Source organism: Moschus berezovskii, chromosome 6, assembly GCF_049115385.1.
Source record: "Moschus berezovskii isolate FMDL1 chromosome 6, NW_MosBer_1.0, whole genome shotgun sequence".
NCBI classification, from domain to species: Eukaryota; Metazoa; Chordata; class Mammalia; order Artiodactyla; family Moschidae; genus Moschus; species Moschus berezovskii.
The window spans coordinates 48,523,885-48,545,000 of NC_142465.1; the positions used below are offsets into that span (position 1 = coordinate 48,523,885).

At 39.7% G+C, this 21,116-nt stretch overlaps 1 protein-coding gene, 1 long non-coding RNA gene and 1 other non-coding gene across 7 annotated transcripts in view; 2 read left to right on the forward strand and 1 right to left on the reverse strand.

Annotated features, from left to right (window-relative positions):
- The first annotated feature begins 35 nt into the window (after positions 1-35).
- On the forward strand, positions 36-7,837 carry LOC129537229 (uncharacterized). Its single transcript, XR_008681959.1, has 3 exons — positions 36-158; positions 2,353-2,442; positions 7,671-7,837. It is a non-coding gene; the product is annotated as an uncharacterized LOC129537229 (long non-coding RNA).
- Positions 7,157-21,116, reverse strand: part of FRS2 (fibroblast growth factor receptor substrate 2) — a 113,769-nt gene continuing 99,809 nt past the window's right edge. For all 5 annotated transcript variants that reach the window (XM_055396714.2, XM_055396715.2, XM_055396718.2 and 2 more), the window contains 5 exons: positions 20,170-20,261; positions 18,368-18,554; positions 16,978-17,136; positions 16,467-16,630; positions 7,157-15,331 (listed from right to left, as the gene is read on the reverse strand). In XM_055396714.2, coding sequence (XP_055252689.1) covers positions 14,381-15,331; positions 16,467-16,630; positions 16,978-17,136; positions 18,368-18,554; positions 20,170-20,261 — 1,553 coding nt within the window. In that variant the 3' untranslated portion in view covers positions 7,157-14,380. The remainder of the gene's footprint in view (positions 15,332-16,466; positions 16,631-16,977; positions 17,137-18,367; positions 18,555-20,169; positions 20,262-21,116) is intronic.
- LOC129537315 (small nucleolar RNA SNORA25) lies at positions 19,713-19,839 on the forward strand. Its single transcript, XR_008681982.1, has one exon. It is a non-coding gene; the product is annotated as a small nucleolar RNA SNORA25 (small nucleolar RNA).

Sequence of the window (21,116 nt, forward strand, 5' to 3'; positions counted from 1 at the left end):
GGGGCCTTGCCTGAGGCCTTGCTTTCTGCTTTGGCACCTACTGAAAAACAGGAAAAGGAGGGCGGGACGTCTTGCCTGCGTCCCAGAGGTTTGAGAGGAGAACCCGCAAAGAAGTTGCGCTGTTGGGGTTTCCATAGCAACGGAGTTCTTTCTCGAAGGTTTTCTCCTAAATTTAACCTTTAAAAAAATGTTGCCTTAAAGTATTGCATATACAGAATTTAAAGCGATATATACTAATGTAATAGGGGCAGGACAGGCATGTGGCTGTTACCATAGGTCTCTCTTCCCCCATCCTCTGTATAAACGGAGCCTGAATTATGACTGAGGGAAGATGATCTTTTGAGACACTAGTCTGTCAGCTCCTTGGTCTGCTAGCTTCCCAATTAAAGTCATTATTCTTTGCCTGAACAACTCATCTCCTGATTTATTGGCCTGTTGTGCAGCAAACAGTAAACCTAGGCTTGGTAAATTTTGGCAATGCCAGCCAGGAACCTTGTTTGTTGTAGCCAGCTGGCTCCAGTTTGGGAATTTTTAGGTAAGGCCCTGGCAGCTTCCTGAACCACTCTTCCTGAGGATCTTGCCTTCAGAATTCCCTGAAGTATTACCAGCTGCCCCTGAGCTTGGCAGTTGGAGGAAAGAATCCACATGGCTTCTCAGGTGGCACTGGTGGTAAAGAACCCACCTGGTAATGACTGTAGATCTAAAAGTCGCAGGTTCGATCCCTGGGTCGAGAAGCTATCCTGGAAAAGGAAATGGCATCCCACTCCAGTATTCTTGCCTGAAAAATCCCATGGACAGAGGAGCCTGGCAGGCTACAGTCCATGGGGTCGCAGAGTTGAACATGACTGAGCAGAGACAAGCTCCATATAGTAAGTTGTAAGTTGCTCTGCTGTATAAAATTGGGAACATTTCCTACTCTCAATTTGGGCTTTTCCCTTATGGGAAAAGCCATTTTGTTTTGCATGTGATTGGGGTACCCTGTTGCAGAGGGGAATTGTTGGACTCAGATTTGTGAACCAGTTTGTTTGCATTCATTCATGATGGAATCCGTTTGTACTTTTGGTATTGAAATTTGCTTGTGCTTTTTTGCTTTGTTGTTCTTGAACTTATAAACATGGGAAATATTCTGTCCCTCAGGAAATCCATTTGGGGTGTATCGTAAATAAATGTACGAAATATAGCTGTGGGCCTGTAACTAAGAAAGAGGTGATATTCTATTGTAGTAGTGTGTGGTCCCATTGTATGTTAGGATCAGGTTAGCGATGGCCCTTGAATGGCTCACTTAGTTATTATAAGATCTTTGTGAAAGAGCAGGTAAAAATGATGAGATTCCATATGTAGAAGCATTTATGCTTTTGAATCAGGAGGACAAGGCATCAGATGGCTGCTGCTTTATTGGACAGCAGTCCAAAAGGAAAACCAAGTGAAAACCTATTCTATAAAACAGAGAAAATGAGAGTGAGAACATGTTATTTCAAAATTTAAAACCCCCTCCAGCCAATCCATTTCTCCCAAGCAGGCTATACCAGCACAGCCCATGTCACCAGCATATTCACCTCCTCCTGTTTCCCCTGCTTATGGGGATCAATTAGAAGTTTCTACCTTAAGCCCTGGGACACAGGACCGACCGTGGTTTGGTTTGAGACCATACAGGGAGTCACTTCTGGACCAGGACAGTTTCCCTTGTGCTGACATCCTGTACGAGGCCTTAATGCAAATGACCAACCAGTTGGGTTTCTATGGGTGCACAATCCAGTCTCAACTTCAGATTTGTTTAATTGGAAAAACCATAACCCTGCTTACCGAGAGACTGCCCCACCCCCATGTGACTGAACTTTTCCCTTCTGTCTTTGCCACTCACCATCCCTCTTGGGCAGACATTTACATTCCTGAATATGATGCTTTCTGGGGATGAGAGGAGGATGGTCATTGACACTAGGGAGGAAGCACACGAGCATCATCTAGCAGATTCCCAGATGTAACTGCAGAAGCAAATCTGGAAGCTCCCATTGCTGAGCCTGACTAGGATCCTAATAATGGAGATATGCCACCACACCTGGAGCATTGTAGGAGGTGTACCTTAGCGGGTGTTTGAAAGGGAGTACCTAGGCAAAGGAGCTTAAACAAAATTCAGGAGATACACCAAAAATCCAGTGAGGATCCATCCATGTTTTTTAGAAAGAATTTATCAAGCTTATAGACGCTCACTGAGGCAGAACCTGAGGGCCCCGGAAAGAAGAGAATGGTAAATATGATATTTGTTGGGCAAAGCACCCCAGATATAAGAAGAAAACTACAGAAGTTAGATGGTACATTTGGAATTAACCCTTCTTATAAAATATTCAACAACAGGGCACAACAGCAGAAGCAAGAGAATGCAGGATGGAACGCTACTTTTTTGGCAGCAGCATTGGATTCCTGGAAGGCCAGTAACCCAGAGAGGTGAGCCACCATCAGGGAAGAAACAGTGCACTTACTGTAAGGAGGAAGAACATTGGGAAAAAGATTGCACCAGGCTAAAGGATAAGCAAAAAAACAATACAAGAAATTGTGGGCTGATGGCACGCCAGAGAAGACAAAACACTCATGGCCAATGCAAGTCCATGGCCAGTATAAGTCCTGGTAAAAAGGGACTCTGGGATACCTAATCTAAAACAATACCCTCTGAGACAAGTGGCCCAAAAGGGAATTCAGCCAATTCTCAATAAGTTTTTGAAAACAGGACTGATTAAACCTTCCAGGTTCCCGGATAACATGCCTATCCTCCTGGTCAAAAATCCAAATTGAGTAGAGTATTGCTTTGTCCAAGACTTGAGGGCTGTTAATGAAATAGTCCAAGATTTGCACCCTGTAGTACCTAACCTATACATCCTGCTTACAACAATTCCAGGAGAATACAGTTGGTTCTCAGTTTTGGACTTGAAAGATGTTTGTTTGTTTTGCAATCCTATTGCAGGAGAATCACAGCAGCTGTTTGCTTTTGACCCAGGACTCAGGGCAGGACCCAGAAACACAGGTGGTCCAACATTACTGTTGGTCAGTCCTGCCTTAAGATTTCTCCTGCCTTGTTTGGAGAAATGCTAGCTAGGGACCTTAGAAACTTCATGTTGGATGAAAGACTCTTACTCCAAGCCCTGCATATAATAAGTTTTCTACAAAATACCTTAAGAACCCTGAATTATCTGGAATTGCAGAAATAAGTTTTCCCAGAAAAAGGCCCAAGTATGCGCAACAATTCACATACCTAGGTTTTGTTCATTCCCAAGGACAGTGAAGTCTTTTGCCTGATAGAAAACAGGCAATTGCAGGGCAAGACTCACAGACAGCTGAGAAGGTTTCTGGGAATGGCAGGAGTCTGTCAGATTCAGATACTGAACTATGGACTCGTAGTAAAACCCTTCTATGAGGCTTTAAATGGACAGGATTTTGAGCCCCTACTTGGATTACACGGTGCCGAAAAGCCTTTGAAACAATGAAAACAAAGCTTGTCTCAGCCCTGGGTTTGGGACTACCAGACTTAAAGAAACCTTTCAAATTGTATGTTCATGAGAGGCAATGCACAGGTCTCAGGGTGTTCATTCAAACTCTGAGGAATATCCCTCCATACATTGCCATGATAGCATCACTTCTTCCGCAGACTGATTTGTCAAAATACCAACCAATGTATTCAGAAAAGGACAAGGAGAGGGCCAAAGAGCAGGGGTTCACTCTTGATCATACCTCATCTGGCTGGAAATGTCATGCACAAGGAATTATTTTGACTCCTGAGGCCCTTTTGGATACTGTGCTGCAGTGCAGTCATAACAGTAAGCATTATGGGAGAGATGCCTCCTTACAATGGAACCAAAAATCAGAAATACATAACGAGGCATAACCTACCAAGGACCACCCAGCAATCACTCAAAGTTGCATGATTTGTGCTAAAAATAACCCAAAGACTGCTGTCAGACCTCCCCAGAAGGGAACCCAACACAGAGGAACCTGCCCCACTGAGATCTGGCAAACTTGACTCAAATGCCTCAAACTGTAGGAAATGTTAAATACCTGCTAGTATCTGTGGATACTTTTTCAGGATGGGAAGAGGGACAGAGAAAGCTTCCAAAGTGGTAAAGGCCCTCTGATGGAAATTATCCCCCGATTTGGAGTGCTAACTCCCTTCAATGTGATGACGGGCCTGCTTCTGTCTCTAGCATCACCCAACCAGTGTCTTCAGTTCAATTGCTCAGTCGCGTCCAACTCTTTGTGACCCCATGAACCGCAGCACGCCAGACCTCCCTGTCCATCACCAACTCCCAGAGTCCACCCAAACCCATGTCCATTTAATTGGTGATGCCATCCAACCATCTCATCCTCTGTTGTCCCCTTCTCCTCCTGCCCTCAATCTTTCCCAGCATCATGGTCTTTTCAAATGAGTCAGCTCTTCGCATCAGGTGGTCAAAGTATTGGAGTTTCAGCTTCAACATCAGTCCTACCAGTGAACACCCAGGACTGATCTTTAGGATGGACTGGTTGGATCTCCCTGCAGTCCACGGGACTCTCAAGAGTCTTCTCCAACACCACAGTTCAAAAGCATCAATTCTTCAGCACTCAGATTTCTTTATAGTCCAATTCTCACATCCATACCTGACTACTGGGAAAACCATAGCCTTGACTAGACGGACCTTTGTTGACAAAGTAATGTCTCTGCTTTTTAATATGCTATCTAGGTTGGTCATAGCTTTCCTTCCAAGTAGTAAGCTTCTTTTAATTTCATGGCTGCAATCACCATCTGATCTGATTTTGGAGCCCAGAAAAATAAAGTCAGCCAGTTTCCACTATTTCCCCATCTATTTGCCATGAAGTGATGGTACCGGATGCCATGATCTTAGTTTTCCAAATGTTGAGCCTTAAGCCAACTTTTTCACTCTTCTCTTTCACTTTCATCAAGAGGCTTTTTAGTTCCTCTTCACTTTCTGCCATAAGGGTGGTGTCATCTGCATATCTGAGGTTATTGATATTTCTCCCAGCAATCTTGATTCCAGCTTGTGCTTCTTCCAGCCCAGCGTTTCTCATGATGTACTCTGCGTATAAGTTAAATAAGCAAGGTGACAGTATACAGCCTTGAGGTACTCCTATTCCTATTTGGAACCAGTCTGCTGTTCCATGTCCACTTCTAACTGTTGCTTCCTGACCTGCATACAGATTTTTCAAGAGGCAGGTCAGGTGGTCTGGTATTCCCATCTCTTTCAGAATTTTCCACAATTTATTGTGATCCACACAGTCAAAGGCTTTGGCATAGTCAATAAAGCAGAAATAGATGTCTGGAGAACTGCAAATTAACTAGAAGCTACATTCACCCTGGAGACCACAATTTACAGGAAAACCCAAGAAAATGAATTATACATTAAAAAGGAGCATTGCTAAAATATGTCGAGACCAATTTAACTTGGGATAAAGCCTTGCCAGTTGCCATATATCCCCATATATGGATTAGAATGGCCCCCAGAAGGAGGCTTAAATTAAGCTCCTTTGAAATATTGTATAGTAGGTCATTTCAGGTGTTTGCCCAGGCAGGAGAATCTATAAATGCTTTGAAAGATCTAGCAGTTGCCAATTATGTTAAAACTCTGGGCACTGTACTACTTCTGTTCATGAGTTTTCTTCTAGCAGGTCTGCCTATCCAGCTGCAATAGCCTTACATCCTTTCCAGGCTGGAGACCAAGTCCTCCTTAAGACCTGGAGAGTTCAGGGGCCTGAATACCAGGTCATGGCGAAGTGGACAGGACCACAAGTGATCTTACCTACCAGGCACTCATCTGTCAAGTTAGCTGCAGTAAAGCTGTGAACTCATCACACTCAGGTTAAAGCAGCCCCACTGCCATCAGAAAATGACCCAACTCCTAAGAGACTTTGAGAGCAGTGGGCTTGTGAACACTTAGGAGACTTAAGATTGCTCTTCAAAAAGGGTGAGTACTGAGATTAAAATTTCATTGTGGAAGAAATCTCATCAGATTCAAATAATTGTAGTTTCAGAAAAAGAATTGTATCACTTACTAAAAATTTTAAGGAATATTCCCAACCAGAAAGTCATCAATTCCATTTCACAATCATCCCCTCATCTCCCCCGTTTGGCAGGAAGCAGCAAGAAAGATCACTGCCCCTTTTCCCCACAGGATTATGGAATGGACATTGACAGCAGGGAAAGGGCAGGTTCTGGGCTGTTAGAGCAACTGGTAGTGATGGTCTTGCTACGCCACTCGCATCGCAGCACACACCATCCCCTCCCCTTCTTCTGTATTAAAAAAAAGCCTGAATTTGGACTCAGGAAAGATGGTTTTTTGAGACACTCATCTGTCTTCTTGGTCTGCTAGCTTTCCAGTTAAAGTCATTATTCTTTGCCCCACCAGATTCACTGGCCTGCAAGCACAGCAAGCTTAGGCTCTGTAACTAATAATGGAAAACGTAATTCACCATCAGCATTGATTCCTCTCCCCAGAAGCAACCACTTTTTTAACTTTTTAAAAAATGTACCATCATCTTTCTAAATAATAGTTTATTGCTATTTTAAACATTATTAAGATGAAGACCTACATTTCTTTTATTAAATTATAAAATACTGTTTTGTAAATTAATTAGTTTTGGCCATGCTGGGTCTTCATTGCTGTGTGCAAGGACTACTCCCTAGTTGCAGTGCACAGGCTTCTCACTGCCATGGCTCCTCTTGTTGCAGATCACGGACTATAGAACTCACTGGCTCAGTAGTAGTTGCTCCCTGGCATGTGAAATGTTCCTGGACCAGGAATCGAACTCATGTCCCCAGCACTGGCAGGGAGATTAACCACTGGATCACCATGGAAGTCCAAATGCTGTTTTTAATTGGACGGTCAGGGACAAGGTCTTGTGAACTCTGATGGAGACATTTATTTTGTCCTGCTTACTTTCAGGAGGTTTTGCCTTTCACTCATTTCCCCTTCCGCACAACACACAACTGTAGAGATGACTAATATGCTTTTACATAGTGGCTTGGTAGAGAGCAAAATCAATCCCAAATATTCCCATTTATTAAGAATAATTTTATACTTTAAATTGACCCCCTAGGACATTTAAAACAAAATTTTTGTGCTTAAAATAATGTTCAGCTTTGCATCTGATACCTTTTTCTCCCTTGATGATCAAGTGCTTATATTTTGGTAATTGTTAACATTGATAGCTGCTTTCAATTTTTAATCTTTTGTACCTTTGAGATGCATGCTAAGAGGGTTAGTTTACCCCAGGGATTGAGAAACCATTGGGAGCCAGATCCAACCTGCCACCTGATTTTGTATGACCAGAGTGTTAAGAATAGTTTTTACATTTTTAAATGATTGGAAACATAAAAACTGTTGTGATGCATTAAAATTATATGAAATTTATATTTTGATGTCCATAAAGCTTGGTTGTAACACAAGCTAATTCATTTTTATACTAAACAACACAAAACAGTTATACAATGGAAGGAATAGTTGTGACAAACTGTGTCGCCCGTAAAGCCTAGAACATTTACTATCTAATGTTTTACAGAAAAAGGCTGCTGACCCCAGTTTACACTCTTTCCAAGGTCCATCATGAAAAGGGATGTTCAGATTGGACAAATTATTTTAAATCGACCAAGAGTTTTGTGTTCTTTGTGGAAAAGTTTGCTCTTCTTTTAGGAAATGCACCTCAACCAGAAGATTTCAAATCACACACTGGAATGAGAAGAATTACAATACAAGAGGGTAAGATACCTGCACAATATTAAAAACAGCTGTTTTTATTATGAGCAAGATCACGTATGTGGAAATACAGATTATGTCCTCTGGCAGGCAAGCCTGAGACTATGGGTGATGGAGAACCCAGGGCTCGTTCCCTGCTGGTCTCGAGGGGGCGCTGGGGAGGAGAAACTGAGGGGCTTTTGGATGGGGACTAGGAGGCAGGCTTTGCCACCTGTGGAGCGGAGGCCAGAGACAGCCAGAAGCAGCCCCCTACACGGGGACTCCCAGCAATTTGTCCTTTCTCCAGTGCACGTGTGTTTTACTTTTCCTCCTTTACTGTGTTATTTGGTGTCACCCTTGTACCTCCAGGGGCTGAACACTCAAGTTTCAGGAACCAGGCTGTATAGGTTTGGGTTTCAACCCTTCCATATATTAGTTTTGTGATTGGGGTGCATTCCATAAGCCTGCTTAACTCTAATCTATAGCAATGTGAGAATAACATGATTTGTTGCTTTAAGTCATTCAATTTTAAGGTGGCTTGTTGCAGAGCAGCAGATAACCTCAAAACTCCTTTAAAAATACCTTTGAAAAAACATTTACCCAGTTTTACCTCCACTTTAGTCTCCCTCCATTATTAAAATGTCATGTCCTCTACTGTGTCCTCCATGTTGATGTCAGAGTCATTTTTACAAAATGTTTCTCCAGTGTTTAAAATTCTTCAAATTCTCTCATCTGACTCAGAGTAAAACAAAAACTCGTGCATTCTAAATGTATAGGATATCTCTAATTTCTCCCTTCTCTATGCCCACAAACCTGCCTTTTCACTCTATGCTCCAAGCAAACGGAATCTTTGCCATCACTGAACACTGTGATCTTTCTATACCTCTGTGCCTTTGCACTGGGTATTTCTTCTCCCTAAGATATCCTCGGAGAAGGAAATGGCAACCCGCTTCAGTATCCTTGCCTGGAGAATCCCATGGACAGAAGAGCCTGGTGGGCTGTGCAGTCCATGGGGTCACAAAGAGTCGGACACAGCTGAGCGACTAACACACATACAAGATATCCTCTCCACCCGGCCCTAATCTGTAAAAACTCTCATCAAACACCTCAGGGATTACATTCTTCAAATTTTTCTTAAAAACCTTCATTCTCAGGCTGAGTTAGATGCCCTTCCTTTGTAAATGCCTTTATTACAAATTAAGAATTGGAATAATTTTTTTTTCAATTCTCTTAAGGTATATAGCTAGTACTATTCTAGAGGTATCAGAGAGATTGCAATCCTTTATATATAATTTATATCTTAAGGTTTATTTCTCTGGGGAGAGGAAGGGCACTGCCCCCAGTTAGAAGAGCTGTTCTAAACTATTGATTCTTTTGGCAACAAGAATTAACTATCTTCATTACTAACAGAGGGCCTAGTTTGTGCTTATTCATTAAACAAGAACATTTGAATAGTTATTATCTTCAAAGGAACTCAAAGGAAAAAAATAATCCAAAAAAGTTTTTAATTTCTGAGAATACCCAAGATACCTAAGTAAGATGTGGTCTCTGTCACATCTTACACCGATCTGTGTATTCTGTAGTGTCTGGTACATAGTAAGCACCTGACCATTTGTGGACTTGTCTATTCCCTTTACTATTTAAACGATCTGCATCTTGAGTTGTACCCAGATAGGCTTTGCAGTGCCACTAGGTGACAACAGGTTTGGAATCCCAGCCTAAGAACTACTAGTTTGAATGACCAAGAAGATAAAAGTTCTTGAGAGTCTGGCAAATACTTAAAATTTCATTTCACTTTGAAACATAATCCTTGACCCATTATATGTTCACTTTGAAAATGGAGGTGGTGATATGAGTCTAATAAAACCACTTATCATAAAGTCTCAAGAAACGTGTGAAGTATAAATACAGTGAAACTTTAAACAGGTATCCAACCAAACTTTTATTGGGGTTTTATTGCAATCTACTTTCGGCAATAAGGGTAAAGTAACCGTAAGAACTCTGATCGGATTTTATTAAACAAAGCAGTTTTTCATGAATGCTTAATGTTAGTTGTATAGTCAAGCTCAGCTTCCAGTATCAACTTGAGTACCTCGTCATGGGAATTTATGCCAGAATGACAACAGTAAGGCATTGCAAGATCCTAAATCATCTAAGATGAAACCATATTTTACATATAATTTTTAGGACAGTATACTAATACTCTACAATAAATAAGGATTTAAAAAATGTGTTGCTTAGCCCTTGTTGAACTAAATTCAGTTATTAGCTCATTCTTTAAGTACTCCAGTTAATAAAGGTTTGATTGTACTTTCAGAACTCTGACTTTTCCAAAGATAAAAAATTAGTTAAGGACAAAAATTAAGCTTAAAAGAAACATTCACACTTGTCTTTAAAAGCATGTTCACATCATATACGAGATAATTTCCTCATGCCTGGAAACATGGTTTATGTGGCAGAAAGTCATATGCAAAGCATAACTAGAGGGCAATCCTCCCATCTCCATAACCTCCAAAAAGCCACACTTGGCCTCAGTGTAAAAGTTATATTTTATTGCCATGCTACAAAATGTATGAAGTTGGCACTGACAGGGAGAAGGGTAGGGAGGGCAAAAGGGCAAAAGATGTTGTTACATATACAACAAGGTTTAATCAACAGTGGTAAATTTTGCCAATATTAAAAATGCAAACCAAAATTTAAAATGCTGATATGAAACAGCATTAAAATACCATTTATGCATAGTACAGTATCACTTATGTCTTATTAGAGAAATATGGAATGTTTATAAATGAAATTAACCATAAGGGGTAAAATTCATATTTCATGTACAATTTGGCAATGGTAGTCCCACTGTTAGACAATTTTTTTTATAAAATACAAAATCAAAAATCTAATAAGCTACCTTTATACAAAGTTGCTATATTTATGCCTTTACGTAGGAAAAAAACATTTATAATGCAAATTAGGACATACAATAATCTTACAGTATTATACAATGTAATGAAAATAAAAACATAACACAAAATTTGTCCTTTATAAAATGTATATTTTGCATTTACTAATGCAAATGTGGCACACTGGTGACTACTGTACTATTAATACCAGTCCGTTTCCATGCTATTATTATCCAATTGTCATAGAATTGCAATTGTAATGATGCTACAAAAGAATTTTTATACCAAAAAAATGAGGAAGTAAGGATGGGGAACAGGGATGTAAAGAAGAGCAAAGACAGGGTGCTGGTTTGGGCAGAGTATACTGTGGTATGTCATAAAATATCTGTTAGTTTTTCAAGCCAAAAACATTTTCTATACATTCTGTGATTTCGTACCAATGCCTTTATTCAAATTTGGCAAACATCAGGGAAAAGGTAATTTAGTACCATATACCTCACATATCAGAGATAAGAAAAAGATGCCAATACATTAGTTACTTCTGAATGTTGTCTCTGATGGTATCTCTGTTTCAAGGAGATATACATATATATTTATACACACACACATACTACACATTGCACAAACACTTGAACGTTATGGGTGAGGAACAGCACAAGGGGAAATGGGATGTAGTTTTTAGCCTGCTAAAACCTTTACCTTGAGGCAAAAATATGGTGGCACATTATTGGGAAATTATGAAAACATAAGGCCCCTGTCCCATTTTTAATAGAACATTATTGAGGTACATTTTTATATGTTGTGCCACAGATTTTTTTTGGAGGGGGTGTTATAAACACTAGCTTGATTTATTGAACTGTGGGGTCAACATTAATATCTATAAAAACAAAGATTGCTTGGCAAATTTTCTTAAGTCCCAAATGTGATCTATTCTGGATATACTGAGAAGTGAAAAGCTTTTTGCTGAGTCTTCAAAAGTAAAGTGCATGTCTCATCACTCCACAGCAGCAGTAAATAAAAGGAACTATTTGCCAATCTTCCTGGAGGGAGGGAAGGCACCATATTTTCATTTTTAAAGGATGATGAACCTGGGAAATAAAATATACTGAGGAAAAAACACATGTGATACCCATATCAGTTTCCAACCCTGGTCTGGGATAAAAGCTGCTATGATCCATACAGATAAAAGAGGATTCCATTAGGGAGAAAACACATGATCAATGATTCTATTTCCAAAGCCAGAAAGTGGGATCACATGACCTATCAACAGAACGGAGTATCTAAAACTAGGTCTGTCTCAGAAAATCTGAAACATATGGCCACAATTATATCCCAAGAAAATATCTCATTCTAAAATGTACCAAGTAATCGGTACATTCTTCCGGGACAGAGCTTAATGCCCATCACTAGACTACAGCAAAGGACAAGTAGTGTTCTACATTACTTTTTATTAAATAGGAACACAGGGGATTTCCAGAGATACCTAGAAATTAATACCAGTTGTATACATCTTCCCTAATACTCGTAGTACCTAAAAATCAAATTCCTAACAGACAAACTGGTCCCATTTTCAATTTTAAAGCACAAAGTATTTAAAGCATAAACTGCAATGGTTATATTATAGTTGCTTAAAAAATATAAAAAGTAATCAGAATCTGGAAGGAAAAATGAAAAGGCTGAGAGAAAGAAAAAAAAGTACCCAACCTCCAAAATAAGTAAATAGGTCAGCCCTTTCGTTTGGAGGTTAACGTTCTGTTTTGACTGCTTGTTTCCAAGAAAACCATATGCACTGGTTTCATCATAATTCTTACTCCACATTACAAAGATCATCACATAAATTTGGCACGATTAGCAATCTACTCAGAAGAAAGCATAAATGGAACAATACATGAAAATGGAAGCTGCACACCTATACCACTGTACTCTTTCTAGAGAACAGTGAACACTTTAGTAAGCACCAAATTCACAGAAAAAAAAAAATTCTGCTATGCACATAAACCAATGGCACTGAAAGTGATAAAGACACCTTTAATAATCTGTTTTCTTTATAATGGTCCCACCCTATTATTTTGCCAATCCACCCACTGTCCTATACTTAGGGCATTTATGGGACAGGTTGGATGCTACTTTTTCACGCTAAATTAACCTTAATTACATCTGATAAACCCAGATCATAATCTCAGAAACTTCCTCATATTTACAGGAAATAGTGACGTATTTTGCAAGGTTATCCAACCTTCTTTCCACTCTACCTTCTCTTGTTTCTCTACGATTTGGGAAACTGGAAAATTCTTGACTTTCCAAGAGCGAGAATATAGACTCTATAATCAGTTTATATAAACTTCATTTCCAATCCTAAATTATGACACAATCTCATTGCTGTAAGACTTCCACTGTACCTGCTATGCTGGCAATAATCTTAACACTCTATTAAAATCAAGGGATAATCCAAGATCAGCTATGAGTGAAAGGACAGTAGAGCTGAGGAGCAATACAGTGGGCAAAGTATAGTTGCAGCCATGTGACTGAAGGAATCACTGCTAAAGTGCTGGGACAGTGCCCACAGAGAAAACACAGTACCTTTAGGGGACTTTGCATGTTAAAAGTACTTCCTTTTTTTTTTCCCTCTCTTCTCAGTTGCTTAAGAGATCACCTATGGACACAAGTGAAATTTAGAATTGAGAGAATGCTTTTATCAACATGAAAAGTAAACAGCATATAAATAAATACTGGACAAGGGCAACCCTGTTATAGAATAACAGTTAAGTTCCAAATGAACCTTCAAAACCACAATTGGACAAATATGCAAACTAAACAACAATGAACACATACCAATTTCAAAACTATATACAAACTCAAACATTTTAAATTGAAAAAGACACGAAGCAACAAAGTTAGACATCCCAAACACCAAAGGAAAAACTGAAGGTAAATGGTAATCTAATGGCACAAATGCCTCCAGAGAACAATGCTACTGTAAATAATCTGTAGGAGAGAAACTTTCAAGAGATCATGGTTCAGATTTTTCAAATGTTTTTGGATAAAGTGACCTGAGACTGATTCTTGAGCCTATTTATAATTCTGATTAAGATACTTGGGCATGCCCTTCAAATGACATCATGAGATGACGAAACAGAAAATCTCATCTCTTTCTTGCCTTTCAACACACCAAAAGCACACCACCACATTCATGAAAGTAGAACTTTCTAGAAATGCTGAAGGCAAAGGAACTGACTGGTACATAGGAGGTGTGGTACTTCTATTTCCATTACATACGTTTTGGCTCAAGTCAAAAAGCCTACAATTAATGAAATAAAGGATTCCTCATGTTACATGCTGGAGGCCACATACCATGAATAGTGAATCTACAAATAGTACTTTCAAAGCTACAGTTATCTGTTAGCAATGCACGTTATCAAGAGGCTCTGTTTTAAATGCCAACCATGACTTACACATGAATGATATACATGAGTTCAGAATCTTGATAAAAATCAACCAGCATGTCACTCACTTCAACTCTCATTTTAAATAGGCACTGTGAAAATGGGAATGCTGCTGTACAGTAATGAGTAGTATATAATGAAATTAGTGTTCTTTTATGAGTACCTGCTCTACATTAATTCCCTTTAAAGAAGCACATGAAATATTCACGAAAATTTTTTCTATCAGTCTATAAAAGGAGTTAGTTGTTTAGAAATAAAAATGAAGCACTTGCATCATTTTTTTTTTTAAAAACTTCACAAAGGTGCAAATAATGTAAATGCTTTCCAGGGCTCACATGGGCAGATCAGTACTATTGTGTCTAGTTTTCCTAGATGTACCATCATCTCGCGGCAGTGCTTTCTGCAGATTGGACATAGCAGCAGTTCTCTCGATGTCTATCACAGCATACAGCTCTGTGCGCCTGGTAGGGGTCTGTGGAAGGGGAGTGGTAGGCGTTTTTGGAGTCTGAGGGTTGTCAGAGTCACTGCCACCTTCCAAGTCAACCTGTATGTAATTGAGCTGCCTGTGTTCTAAACTTGGGCGTCTGATATCAAAGTTAAAGACTGTCGGCGTACAGTCCCGACGCCTTGAATACTCTATTTTGTGAGCACTTGCCGGCACTGTTACATTCTCTGTATTTACATAGTTATGCATTGGGTCTAGACTATTATGGTAGCCATTCAGAGATGGGGTCTTTGGTCCTAAGTTGTCATCTTCATCCCTACTTAGCTTGCGGGCTTCCCAAACAGGAGGCAAAGATGGTAGATTTTCGTAGTTTAACAGTGCAGTCCTCCTCTGAGCTGAGTTGTTGACATTCTGGGTGTCTGAGGTACCGGTGGACGGCGGACGAGCTCTCCTGAACCCTGAGGCGCTGGGGAGAGAGAGGCCGTTTAGATTCTCGTATGCCAGCTTGCTGACAGAGGGCGCGTCTCTTCGCTCGTCACTGTCATAGCCAGTGTCCCATTCTGCACTATTTGCACCGCTTCCACCGACTGGATCTCTTCCAAGTTGTTCCAGTTTCTCTTTTTCCATTAACTGCTTTTGAACTGGTGTTGGTCCTAAGACAAATTTGACTCCTTCAGGTTCAAGTAGAATCTGAGGGTCCCTGTCCTCAATATTACTTGACTCTTCTTTTGGTGTGTTGCTTTCAGCAATGGAAACTCTTGCCTCCAATGGGACATGCACACTTGTGCGGTTTTTCCGTTCTTCTTGCACACCTGTAGTGTTGACATAGGTATGTACCTAAAACAAAACAGGAAAGTGAGTAGCTTGTTTAAAAGAAAAGGAAAAAGAACAAAAAATCTGCCTGACTATATCAATTAATTTTATTAACTTTCTAAGTATATTCTTCAAAGCTTTTGCACCTGCTTTTTACTAATAAAAAGGTTTGGAGGAGATGGAAGAAATGTACAAATGTCTTCCTAGCTTGATAAAAGAATAAGTGCTTTAAAATAGATGTGATGGTGAAACATGATAAGCATTCTATAAAAAGTCAGGAACAAACAGGGATTACTACTTGGATGTTCTAGAAATTCTCATCAGTGCATTAAAACCTGATTTAGAAATAGGAAATAACAAGTATTAAAAAGGAGAAGAGAAATTTATCATTATTTATAGATCATCTTACTATATAAAGAGATAAATTATTAGATTTAGTAAGAGTTCTGTAAGATACATAGATATAAAATAGTTCCACTTGGTAGGAAGTTATCACTGCTTAGAAAAGCTCATGGTATTTGGGGGAGATAATATAAAAATGTTCAGAAGTCTTTACATAAAATCTGAAAAACTCAAAAAATAAAATTCAAAAAGAGGGATATTTAATTATAGTAAGAACTCACTTAACAAGTAAAAAATACAAAGAAATGTATTTTAAAACAGTGAAAATTTCTTAATGATAAACAGTCATACTGTTGACAAAAGATAAGTACAACTAATTAATACACAGACAATGTTCAACCAGATACATCATTCCTAAAATGAAAACAGACTAGCTGGGGACACTAAATTGCTGTTAAAAACACTGACAACAAAATCTGCCTTACTGTTAGCAGTGCACTATTTACAGAAACTGCAATATAAAAAGCTTTCCTTTAAGGTTATTGTAAGAGAACTGACCGTTAGTTTTGTCCATCTTCGTCTACAGACACACCTCTTCTGTGGACCCACAAACTTAACTGTAATGCTAAGCTTCCCTCAAACCTATACATATTTGTGTATATGTCAGCAAATATATGCTTTGTCCTCTGAATCTTCACTACAAAGGTCATATACAAAAGTGACAACTAAAATTCAAATTGACTAATAAAACCTTCAAGTGTTAGCACGATAATACTCTAACCCCATACAATACCACTGGACAGCAGCACATGCTTACTTGTTCCTCAGCCACCAGCAAAGGATGTGTAGATTCTTCACCTACTGACGGCAGGCGGGCACTTCCCACGGAAGGATGTCTGCTGGAAGGATGGGATGAAGCATCTCCAAACGAGGGATATCGGGGATATCCATTGGGTAAGTTCTGAGCAGCAAACCCTGGAGCTGAGTTTGCGTTTATTGGTTTCAGAAAGAATGCAGGGGTAGGGCACAGAGAAAAAAATGAACGAGGATACAATCAGCACTGAGAGGTTTAAGGAGGTGTTTCTGGGAAGATACACAAAAAACCAGAGCAAACTGTACCTCCCTGCACTTTTAACTTTCCACTCACATTTAAAATAATATGAAACACTTTGTGTTTTCATATTTAAAATGTTTATAATCATAGCTAACAGTTTTTCAAAACTCACAACCACTATATTTATGTTAGCCAATGGCAATTTCTAACATGGTATAGATTAAATACCCACAGTCTATAGTTTATAGTAGAAGAGGGGAAAACGGACACTTACTTGTAGGTGTTCGAGGTGTCCGAGGGACTTCCAATTCTGTCTGATGGTTATTCCTTTCAACCACGGGTTCCTCCACTACATTTATACTATTATTCTGCATAATCTCTTGTAACATATTAAATAATTCTTCTGCACGAGCACACTTAAAGGCAAAGATTCCTACAAATATAAACCAGAAGAAAAAAACACGGTCACGACATCTAAAAAAGACAAAGGAGCACCTATCAGAGAACAAAATTATAAAGGAAGCATTCTGTGTGCCAATAGCAAGAAAGGCCTTTCAAAGAAATGTCTGATAAATTCATTATATTCCCTGTTTCAAAAGAAAGTTCACAGAGTAATTTTCATTTGTCCATGGGTGATGGCTCAAAATAAGGAAGGCAAAAATAAGATTTGCACACTTGCTCTAGTCTGCTTTCTAACAGCAGGGGGAGTCTAACCTATCATTACCACAGGAATCCACCATTTGACAGGTGCTTGCTCTGTGGTTTACAATCAATACCCTGTTTAATTACTGGATTACCATTGCACTCTAATACATAAGGAATTTGATGCAACAGGTTCCCCAACTTGTCTAAGGACTTTCAAGAAGAAGGTGGCCAAAAAATAAAACTATGTTCTGCTTAACTCCAAAGTTTAAGTTCTTTCCCCCAACTTGTAACAGTAAAGTGAAAGTCACTCAGTTATGTCCCATTCTTTTACAACCCCATGGACTAGCCTGTCAGGCTCCTCCAACCATGGGATTTTCCAGGCAAGAATACTGGAGTGGGCTGCCATGCTCTCCTCCGGGGGATCTTCCCAACCCAGGGACTGAACTCAGGTCTCCCTCATCACAGGCAGATTCTTTATTGTCTGAGCCACCAGGGAAGCCCTATAACAGTAAAAGTGAAGTGAAAGTGAAGTCGTTCAGTCGTGTCTGACTCTTTGTGACGCCATGGACTGTAGCCTACCATGTGAAAATCCATCAATGGGATTTTCCAGGCAAGAGTACTGGGGTGGGTTGCCATTTCCTTCTCCAGAGGATCTTCCCAATCCAGGGATCAAACCCGGGTCTCCCGCATTGTAAGCAGATGCTTTACTGTCTGAGCCACCAGAGAAGTGTTATAATAGTAAAGACAGACAGAAGCAATTTACTGAGACTAATTCATTTACTTACTTCAAATCTTAGTTAATATGAGCCACAATTCTAGATATAGAAAACATGCTTAATAAATGCTTGATAAGTGAATACGTAGTGTACTATATCTCCTTTTTAAATAATCCACTTATTTGAGGATTTTTTTTCATTCAGCATAAAACTAAAACAGTAATGTAAACATATATAAAATAACTGAATTACAGAATGATATTCAAATATGATGTTTGGAGAAAAAAAGAAGGCTCCACCTACCTTGTCCAGTTTGACACCTTCGACCACTTTCAAAAGAAAAGAGATTCGAATCATAACCATAGCGTCGGAGGCAGAGGTAGTGCCATTTTACCGAGTCACGTTTGCGAGTATATAAAATCAGCTCTGTGTCTGTAAGTTCCATTATGCCAGAGCCTAACTCATTTCCATCATCATCCACGTTAATGACCTAAAACAAAGTTTAATTAGTGCTAACTCAATGCTCCCTCTCGACAGTCATGCACGTATTTCACTAATTTCAGGAAAATGTACTGTTGCTGATTGGTTCAGTTATTGTTATTTCATTCAGCAACCAATGTTTTTGTATGGCATGGATTACGTAGCAGGGCAATACCTGGTTCACATCCCCAAAGAACTCACATTCCCACTGAGGAGGTAAGATACAGAAAGACAAAGTCAACATCACAGAACTGTAAATGCTTAACTAACCTAACAAAAGAGTACAACAGACCCTGAAAAATGCAGGAACGGTAGCCAAGGGTTGTTGGAGAAGCCTTCACATATGAAGCGAAGGGACTTTACCTGGGTTCTGGGTATAAATAAGTTTGCACGCATGCATGCTCTCTCACTAAGTTGTGTCTAACTCTTTGCAGCCCCATGGATAGTATCAATAGCCCACCAGGCTCCTCTGTCCATGGGATTTCCCATGCAAGAAGAAATAAAGAGGGTGAGTTGGTGGGTCAGGACTTAAGGGGCACACCCTGAAGCTACAGTGCTACAGCAGAGATAAAGAAGGTACATTTCAGAGAGATCAAGACAGGACGGGCACTGAGTTCTTGTCAGAGAAGGCCTTGCACTGCTGAGTTTCAGAAAATGGCCAGAGACTTTAAAGAACAGATAACACTTAGGGAGAATTTACTAATACTCCTGGGTTGGGCAAAGTGCTTTACTTGTATTTTGTCATTTAATACCAATTCTAAACTGCAGGTAATACTACTGTTTCCATTGCATACAAATGAACAAAGACTTGGTGACAGTGTAACTTGTCAAAGGTCGCAAAGCTATGAGGCAAGAAGGTTGTGATTTACACCAAGGTTTATGTGATCCAGAGGCTGATTGATAGCAGACTGAAGTCAGAATATGAGAGGCATTAATAGCTGTGGAGGAGTAAGGAATGGAGCACTTAGTGTCTAAGTAACAGAACACCACTGAAGTTTTAGAATAATGAAAGAGGAAGATAAATCTGATGTCAACTGCAGGATGGATCACAGAGGTGACTGGAGGTAGAGTTCAGTTACGAAATTATGCAGGCATTAAACAATGACTGGGAACCAGTGACAGGACTGAAGAAGCACCTATAAAATGGCATTTTAAAGACAATATTATCAGGTCATTTCAAAGAGGGCTGATGGGACCAAATCCAGGGGCTCTTATCACTGTGACCAAAGACTGAATTCTCCAGAGGGTGTAACAGTCACTCAATAGTGCTGTGTTTTCCTGACGGAGATATAAGATTTAGCTTCTCATATCCATGACTGATGATATAGGAAGGTAATAATATAATAAATGTAAATGTCTTCCAAGTTGGGGGGGAAAAAAGGAGAGTATTATCAGAATTGTGTGGTTCTAATTGGATATGGAAGAACAAAGGAAAAGAGAATTTCACACTGTCAGTAAAAAATGTTGTCCTTATTGGTTAAAACAAGAAAAGGCAGAATGGACAAAAAGGAAAATAAAGAGAGTCTGAAGATACCAGTGAGGAAATAAGAAGATGTATTAAGTAAAGTAAAAGTAGAGCATTCAGGTAGGCAGCAAGAGCTACAACTCATCCAGTTTTTACTGACCTTAAACTTGTTCCGATGGTTATCTGGGACAGTGTCTTTATCTGGACAGCTACAACAGCTACCCATGGCTTCTTCAGAAGACCATGTGAGCACTACATGAAAGATAATTTGCAAAGAATTATTAGATATAAGATATACAAATCACAAAACAGAAAAAGACTCTAGAAATCACCTAATATTAGTCCTGTATTATTTTAATGAGGAAAATTAAGCCCAGGAAGGTAAATGGCTAGAGCTAGACTTTACACAGCTAGCTGGAGAATTTTACTCAGCATCAACAAGAATAATTTTGTAGGGCAGACTTCACAGAAGCCTCAAATTTAGTTCGCAAAAGTCTGCCTATTTTAAAACTATCTAAAAGAAACCAATTTAAGGTTTCATACATAACACTATTATACTTAAGTCATTCATGGATTAACCCTTTATGGCTTACTAGGATTTCATGTCTATCTGCATTAATGAATTTCCAAAAGGATGACAGACTTCTGGCTTGGCAAGCATTTTGATTCATACTATGCAGGGATTGGGGGCAGGAGCAGAAAGGGAAGACAGAGAATGAGATGGCTGGATGGCATCACTGACTCGATGGACATGAGTTTGTGTGACCCCGGGAGTTGGTGATGGACAGGGAGGCCTGGCATGCTGTGATTCATGGGATCGCAAAGAGTCGGACACGACTGAGCGACTGAACTGAACTGAACTGAATGCACTGCAGTATACTTTATCGATCCCTCCAGACAAAACTGGTTCAGTTCAGTTCAGTCGCTCAGTCGTGTCCAACTCTTTGTGACCCCATGAATCACAGCACACCAGGCCTCCCTGTCCATCACCAACTCCTGGAGTTCACTCAGACTCACGTCCATCGAGTCGGTGATGCCATCCAGCCATCTCATTCTCGGTCGTCTCTGTCTCCTCCCGCCCCCATCCTTCCTAGCATCAGACTCTTT